Genomic DNA, 8,742 nt, shown 5'->3' on the forward strand with positions numbered 1-8,742 from the left:
TATACTATTTACAAAAATCCCCCTATTTTATAACTTTTAAGTATTTTTTTGGGATATTTTAGTAAAAATAATTCGTATGCATTTTTGGAACTATTCCTATTTTTAGTAATTTTTCATTCATCTCTCTCTCTCTCTCTCTCTCTCTCTCTCTCTCTCTCTCTCTCTCTCTCTCTCTCTCGAGTCTCAGTCACCCTCTTCTCTTTTCTAACCATTGACCCTGAGTCCCTGGGCCCATTGCGTTCACACTGCTACGATTCACCCTTGCAGCTGCGAATCATGTCTTCATTCGCCTTTTGAGAATTTTAACATTATAGAATGCAAGTGGGACCTACTAGGACACTCCGATGGACAGTCCAATTTGAAATGAATAGTGACCAAAACGAATGAAGTAGGATTTGAAGAACACTCCGAATCTAATATGACCAATAAGACATTGGTGGATTTGAAGAACACTCCGAGATTTGAATGGACTGTGACTAAGACATCGGTGGATTTGATCCGAAGTGGATCCATTGACACCCTTACCTACACATTGTAGGTCCCACCTTTGAATGATCTAAAGTGCCCGTTTGGTAGACCTTGTTTTGGAATCAAAATGATTAACCTGATTTACTGGCGATAGGAAATCTAGGGTTCAGATTTATCAAAGGCTAGTATAATGAGGTCGCCATCCAGTTAAGCATTTTTGGAGTAGATGCTATACTTATATGAAGAATGGTTTAGTGGGGCGTGACCACAATGTACTATAAATTGCACCCACACCAGGACATTGTTAGTCCCATTTCTCATTGATCCAAACCGTCTACCTGATAAGCCTCGCTTTGGATCTCCCACGCCCAAACATCAGGCTAACAAGGTTGAAAATTACTAATCTAAGCTACGGTTCACATTCAACCACAAACATGCACATTATTAGACGTTAAGAATAGGGCTGGCAACGGGGCAGGGCTGGCCGGATGTTGCATTCCCCGTCCCTGTTCCTGCCATAAAGAAAAATCTCCGCCCCCGCTTCGGGAATGGCGGGGGAATCCCTAATCCCCATTCCCGCCCCGCACACTTAAAAAAGTCCAAATGGCAGATTTGAAATTTTACCCCGCTTGTCCTCGCACCTCGGAATTTTTTAAATCCCCGTCCCCATCCCTGTTCAAAGTGGGGAATCCCCTAACCCGCAGGACAGGGCGGATCCCCCTTTTTTACGGGTCAAATTGCCAGCCCTAGTTAGGACTAGACCTGGCAAACGGGTGGGTCAGGCCGGGTCAACCCGCAGGTGATTCGGGTGCGGGTCACACGGGTCGGGTGAGGAAATGACCCGCATTTTTGTGGGTTAGAATTTAGGTGACCCGCGGGTGCAAATTCAAACAGTTGCTTATTTTAGGAAATGTTATCACTGGATTTTGATGAGGGCGGTATGGCCGGCATCGTGGGATGATCCAAACCGTCCATTAGATGGCCCACTGGCTAAATAGGTGTTGCCCCAAAAATCATTTCAATATGTTGATCCTAACCCTCCGATCTATAGAGGGTTAGGATCAAGTGATCAACCCTCTAACATTCAAATCGGAGGGTTGGGATCAACCTATGGTGCTAGCCATAATCTATTCAGGCATCAAACCCTTAAAAAATAGATTAGCATAACAAAATCACCATCCTTGGCATTAGAAAAAAAGCCATCTAACTAGATTAGCATAACAAAATCACCACCCTTAAAAAAGCGGGTGCCCGCGGGTTGACCTGACCCGACCCGTGTTTTTGCGGGTTGGGTCATCCGCGGGTTAGTTTTGACGGGTCACTAAAACTTAGACCCGTGCCCGCAAATTTGAGGTTGGGTCGGGTCGACCCGCGGGCACGGGTCGCGTTTGCCAGGTCTAGTTAGGACTAAGGAATGCGTTATTGCTGGGTCATAGTAGATCCAAAACTAAAGACTATCAAATGAACGGTTCAGATCGGTCAAAGGTATTAATCCTGGAGTGGGCTGCCACACTATAATACAGTGAGGCTGCGCCCTACCAAAATAATTCCCCCGCCCCCTATCGGTATAATAAGGGCAGCGTTCTCCATCACCGAATCAATTCCCCTCGACATGTGGAGCTCTTGGACTGTGGATTCCCTTGTATTGGACAAGTAGTTTTTTTAACAACTGACAAGTGAACTCAGCTACGAGTATATAAAGCACGGTGGATGAAAAATAAAGCAGGATTTAGAGAGATAGATTGGAGCAGATCTGTCTCCGACCTCTGCCGACGTTTTCCGGCAGTTTTTCAGTTTTCCGGCGGAGCTTTACATTCCGGTAAGGATTCTTCCCCTCTTTTCTCCTCCTTTCACTTTATCCGTCGTGCGGTCAGATTCCGGTTTTATTGTTGCAGAACAAAATTGTTGTGATTTTAGGGTTTTTTCGAGTTGCAGAATTTCTTATTCTACTTCGTGAATGCAAATCTTCAGCTAGGAAAAGGAGAACTTTAGGTTACTGAAACGTTCGACCACGGCTTGGAAAATTCGTATTAGTGAGAAATTTCGTTTTTTCCCTCCCTAAAATGGTGAGATTGTTTTGCTATTTGAATATCTTGGGTTAAAATTTTATAATTCCTTTTTATTCAAGAATATATAGTTTAGACCATAGTTACTAGAAACTATCTAGTTGGTTGGGAAGCGAGCTTCTCTTGGGAAGCGAGCTTCTCTTGGGAAGCGAGCTGCTCTTTAAACTCGCTTTTGGAAGCTAAGTTCTTCTCGCTTCCCAAATTTAGTAGAAGAGTGCTTCCAAGACGCTTCCTACATGTTTCCTCTCAATTAAAGTACGCTTCCTATTTAGGTTAATATTTCTTCTCAAAAGAATATTTTATCATTTTCCTAAAACTTGTAATTCTAATTACTCACCACGAAGTCTTATTTTCTACTTCTAATCCTTATATATATTAACCTTCCTCCCTAACCTACTACAATCCTTTCCGAAGTACTTCTTCTTCACTTCCAATGAGGTTTCTACATGTTTTATGTAGACTTTCAATGACACTTCCCACACATTTTCTTTTTACTCTTCTAGGGCTTTTCGCTTCCCTTATTTTATCTATTTTGAACCCCTCGCTCCCCACTTTCACTTCCTGCATCGCTTCTTGCACTCATTTCCTACCCTAGCAACTATGGTTTAGACACATTTATTTTTACGGAAATGACTGGATTTTTTTGTGGTAATCAATATATAATACATTCCGGGAATCATTCTGTTTTTTTACCTTTGTATTATAGAGATCATTTCAGATATTTGTAATTTGAATTACTGTGAAGACCATAATGAAAATCTAGAATGTTCCTATCTGTAATTTTTTTTTCCTGTCTTGTGTATTTTTTTTTTTCCTTGGAAGCATTGTATCCTTATTCCGTCCCGCCTTAAATTTTGTGTGCAGAAACTGAGGAATGCAATAAACAAGAAATCTTTTGTTCCAATGGGGGAGTACAGTGGTTTAGATTATCAAAGGCCAGGAGGAGAGTCTCCTAGGTTAGATAATTTCAGGAAGGTTTCACTTGTACCCCTTGTTTTTCTGATCTTCTATGAGGTTTCTGGTGGCCCTTTTGGTGTGGAGGATAGTGTCAAGGCAGCTGGTCCCCTTCTAGCCCTTCTTGGGTTTCTGATTTTCCCATTCATATGGAGTGTCCCAGAGGCCCTAATAACTGCAGAGATGGGCACCATGTTCCCAGAGAATGGAGGGTATGTCGTTTGGGTATCGTCTGCTCTGGGTCCTTATTGGGGTTTTCAGCAGGGTTGGATGAAATGGCTGAGTGGTGTTATTGACAATGCCTTATACCCAGTTCTGTTTTTAGACTATCTGAAATCGGGGTTTCCTGCTTTAGGAGAAGGTTTTCCTAGGATTATAACCGTGCTTTTGTTGACTATTGCGCTTACTTACATGAATTATAGGGGTTTAACTATAGTTGGATGGGTTGCTGTGTCCCTTGGGGTGTTTTCGCTCCTCCCTTTTGTTGTTATGGGAATTGTGGCGATACCAGAATTGGAACCTTCAAGATGGTTTGTGGTTAACATGGACAATGTGGATTGGGGTTTGTACCTGAACACGCTCTTCTGGAATCTGAACTATTGGGACTCAATTAGCACTCTAGCTGGAGAGGTGCAAGACCCAAAGAGGACTTTGCCAAAGGCACTCTTTTATGCTCTTCTTTTGGTTGTTTTTGGGTACTTTTTTCCTCTTTTGATTGGTACAGGTGCAATTAGGCTCGATAGGGAATTGTGGTCTGATGGGTACTTCTCAGATATAGCAAAAATGATTGCCGGGGTTTGGCTAAGATGGTGGGTGCAAGGGGCTTCTGCACTATCAAATATGGGGATGTTTATTGCTGAAATGAGCAGTGACTCCTTTCAACTTCTCGGAATGGCAGAACGTGGGATGCTTCCCGAGTTCTTTAGCAAAAGGTCTCGTCATGGAACTCCTCTTATGGGGATCTTGTTCTCGGCCACGGGAGTTGTTTTGCTCTCTTGGCTGAGCTTTCAAGAGATTGTAGCTGCAGAGAATTTCCTGTACTGTTTTGGAATGATTTTGGAATTCTTGGCATTTATAAGGTTAAGAATGAAGTACCCAACGGCTTTGCGGCCTTACAAGATACCTGTTGGGACTGCCGGTGCCATTCTACTCTGTATGCCTCCTACCGTATTGATTTGTGTGGTTTTAGCTCTTGCTTCTTTCAAGGTCATGGTTATAAGCCTACTTGCTGTGCTTATTGGGCTTGTTATGCAACCTTTTCTAAAATATATTGAGAAAAAACGATGGGTCAGGTTCTCCATAAACTCCGACCTCCCGGATTTTCAACCTGTCGAACATGGGTATACCGAATCGTTGATTGATTAAGCAAGTCTTCGTTATAAGCTCACAGTATGGCAATCTTTTTATCTGGCTTTGAAGCATGCTGGCATACACTTCTACACTTTACATACACTAGTCTCTGTTCCCATGCTGTTCTCCATCCGAAGAGTTTGCTTGATGAATAAAATCGTCAAGTTTTAAAGCAACTCTTTGGGGTGGCACATAATCTTGTAAGTTATTAGCCAAATTTTGTTATTAGAGACCTGGATATGTTTTATTGTCTTTAAGCTTGTATTTTAAACATTTTGAAATGTTTAACACATGGCTGACCCCAAGAGCTAATTTACTTACATGTTGTAGCACGGATTTTGTGAATGGATGGTATGCTGATCTAAAGTTGGCTGTGGAACTGGATTGCTTGAACCTTGAGATAAACAACATTGTTATTCGTAGATAGAGGTGAAGATAAACACATCTATTTTGCTACTGATTATGTCCACATTGACAGAGACCAATATCTACGTTGTTGACTATTGATGTTGGGTTTAATTATCAATGAATTTTCATAGTTGCTATGGACTGAAAAGACATATGGCATGAGAATGATGGATTTCAGGAAAGAAATTGCTTCATTTGCACTGGCAGTGAGAACTTTTACTTGAACAAGCACATCACTGAAAGAAAGTATACAGTGGTTGCATATTAACTATTATTCACAGTTCTTATGTATTTATTGACTTCAAGTATACTGTTGATTTGAAGCTACAGGTGAATTACAGAATGTAAACTGGTGACACTGTCATTACAACTTCACCACCTCCATCCACCAGGGACTTTATTCAACCGTTGTAAACATTTGTTCTACAATCTGTACAATGGACCAATTGAAACCGTAAAAAGAAGAGGAAAGCTGTAAAATGTTCAAAATAGAACCTGCTTGTGAGCTGGTGCTTACAGGTAGAAGGCATGATAATTAGTCTCAGAAAATGGTATCTTCATGGATGGGTTCACATGTTGAAACCGTAGTGTCATAAAACAGATCGCCTAGGAGGCAAGCTGGCCGTCCAAAACTAATTAGTATTCAGGAAAGTGCTCATGTGCTTTAGAAAGTAAACAGTCATAGCCACCAAACGCTATACTCACCCGACAAAATAATAATTAGCTTCAAAATATTCAGTACTTGTTTTCCTTTTCCTATCATTGTTTGGTTGCCATTTACTATTTCACGGGAGGGAAGAGGAAAGTTGTGGAAGGGGTGGTTGGAGAAGTGGAGAATAGAATATGAGAAAAGAACAACGTGCTGATGGATAAAAGGAAAAAGAAGCCAAGATGAATCTCGAAATTGTAGCTCACATCCAAGATTTCAATATCTGGAATGAAGGGATATGGTTGCGATAGTCTAGATTTAGTTCAAGGGGATCTTACGAATTTGCAAAATGTTTTCCCAAATTTATGTAAAAAATGGGATAAGCCTAACCCTCGTCCGAATAAACCGAAGAACTTACAGAGCCTCCAGCTTATTCTCTTATCAAGAGGACTCGAGTCCTTTCCCTTTACTTGAACAAAACGAATAGGGAACTGTACTGCTTTCCAGGATCTTTTTTGATAATGGGACAAACTTACCTTGTTTTACATGTTTTAACTAGCCGTCAAAGACTTACAAATTACAATTCCCAAAATGCTCTCAGTGGCTCGTTAAAACAAATTCAAGAACATGGTTAGCAAAACGTGATTCGGGAAAAAACGGATGGCAAAAATTTGAATTTAATACGGTACTAGTTCAAAAAAATGTAGTAAAAAAATTGAAGTACAAGGAAATGAGTTCAGAATTTTGTCATTTACAAAATATTGTGGGGGTAAATTTGGGAAGTTTGCGAAAAAAAAAAAACGTGTTTAAAACGTTTGCCTCAAAAAACAGAGTTTTATTCGTTGTAAAAGTTTTAAACTGCTCACCAATAAAAACGAGTTATTTTCAAAAAAGAAAAATGTTGTTTAAAACCGAGTTTTGCTAACTATGGTCAAGGGGGTGTAGTTGGATCAAAACCAACTAAGGAGGCCTACAAGCTGAACACTCATGCATATTTAGCAAATGATGATGCGAAGATGGGAGGAATAATCCTCGACTCATAAGGCTTCATCCAATGGATATTGTCTTTGACCATCAATAAGGAAGATAGGCACTCCGTACAGATTGATGCACTCCATCAAGGAATCCTGTTAGTGCTGGAAATGCAGATTGAAGATGTATGGCTAGAATCAGACTCCCTCATAGCCATGAACGTCGCCCAAGATACTAACAAATATCTGTGGAAGAAATTACCAGATTTAGTAAAGATCAAAGAGAAACGCAGACTTCTCAAGTCGTGGAGAATATCGCATGTCCGGAGGGAAGCAATTGCAGCGGCATACTTTTTTTTTTTTTTATATCATAGATTGATTGTCCTTGTAAGGGAGAGAACATCCCTCTCCCCATTATACACCCGTCCCTTTTAAACATTGTAAAAATGAATAGACCAGATAGATGTTGTACAAGAACATAAATTTTTTATCATGTTAATGAACTGGTAGGGGATCAGAGCGGCTTTACAGGGAATTATATTAGTTGAGTCTCTTGACTTGGCTAAGGTGATGGTTGGAGGGGGATTCTTAGAATGTTATAGGGCCGTTGAAGGATAGAAAATATTTCCCTTGGAGATTCGTCGGTTGGATCGACGAGATTAGAGTTTGAATTGGTGGAATGGAAGTTGTATTTCGGCATGTCAAAAGGTCGGCGAATTCTGATGCGGACGGTCTCGCTAGAGGAGTGGGAAGGCAGGAGCTTGAGTTGTTGGACTTCCTCCCCCCGTGATATGCCTTTTTATATTGTTCTTCCTTTCTTGTATTTATATTTTCTTTTTGTCAACCCTCTCAGTCAGCTTTTTCTTTTGATGTACTTCATGTTTCTTCGATATATCTTACCATTCAAAAAATTAATGAACTAGTAAGGGTATGACAAACCCCAGCTTGAGTAACAAAAAAAGAAAAAAAATAAAAATAGAAGAGTGAAGCTGTATAAAGTGTTGACTTTTTATGTGAAAAAAGTCTTTTTGTAATTCAAACTTACAATGAGGTATTTTTAGTCTTTATATGTATGCTTTTGGGCTTCCCTCCAAAAAAGACTAAAGTCATGAGAAAACTTTAGTCCTAGATGGGAAGTGTGAGAGGATGAGAGTGACCATATATATACTTTCACTCTCTTAACCTTGTGAATAAGCAAGAGGTCACGGGGTTCCTACGCGCATGGATCGCCCACTTGGGTCCGGTGGGCTTTTGATCTTACCACACACGTGCGCCGGCTGGCCGCGCGCGTGGACCTAAGGCTTTTCTTTTTTTTTTATTTATTTTTTCTTTTAACGGTCAATAATTTATTTATTTTTGTTTTAACTCTTTTTTTACCGTTTGAGATTCCTTAATCGTGGTTTAGTGACCGTTTGGAAAACGTCTCTCACGCACTAAAAGAGTGAGACGTTTCACCATAACGTGTCGATTACCTTTCTATATAAATCGGTTTTAGAGAAAACAGAAAGATATCCTTAACGGATTATTCTTCTGCTCTTTCTCTTCTCTGGTTTTCTCTCTGGTTTTCTGCTCAAGGCTTTTGGCAAATATAAGCGAGTTCTTAGGCATCCGGGCTGCGTGAGTGCACACCTCTTGAGCGAGAATTATTGTATCCTGGAGGCATACGCCGAGACGCCCATCTGCACCGTTGATTCGTCATAGTGGGGGCGAGATTTGCCTTAAGGACAGCGAAGATTTTTCGTGCCCCAACTCGATAAGTGATCTAACGATTTCTTTTTTCCTTTACAGATTATTATTGCAGAAAATAGTATTATTAATCTCTGTCTTCAAGTTGTGAGGTTAATTTGTTATAAGGTATTCTCGAATCCTAAATTAC

General features: G+C 40.5%; 1 protein-coding gene across 3 annotated transcripts; it reads left to right on the forward strand.

Annotated features, from left to right (window-relative positions):
- Nucleotides 1–2,030: 2,030 nt before the first annotated feature.
- Nucleotides 2,031–5,158, forward strand: LOC143877405 (putative polyamine transporter At1g31830). Of its 3 annotated transcripts, none has more exons than XM_077379426.1 (3): nt 2,031–2,287; nt 2,404–2,534; nt 3,399–5,158. In XM_077379426.1, the coding sequence occupies exons 2-3, from the start codon at nt 2,532–2,534 to the stop codon at nt 4,851–4,853; spliced, it is 1,458 nt and encodes a 485-aa protein (XP_077235541.1). In that variant the 5' UTR covers nt 2,031–2,287; nt 2,404–2,531; the 3' UTR covers nt 4,854–5,158. The 3 variants fall into 3 exon arrangements, with proteins under 3 accessions (XP_077235541.1, XP_077235542.1, XP_077235543.1); XM_077379427.1 differs by having other exon boundaries at nt 2,440–2,534; XM_077379428.1 differs by lacking the exon at nt 2,404–2,534.
- The last annotated feature ends 3,584 nt before the right edge of the window (nt 5,159–8,742 follow it).

This window comes from Tasmannia lanceolata, unplaced genomic scaffold (genome assembly GCF_043159265.1).
Source record: "Tasmannia lanceolata isolate RefF3 unplaced genomic scaffold, GAP_Taslan_0.1 ptg000005l, whole genome shotgun sequence".
In the NCBI taxonomy this organism is placed as follows: Eukaryota; Viridiplantae; Streptophyta; class Magnoliopsida; order Canellales; family Winteraceae; genus Tasmannia; species Tasmannia lanceolata.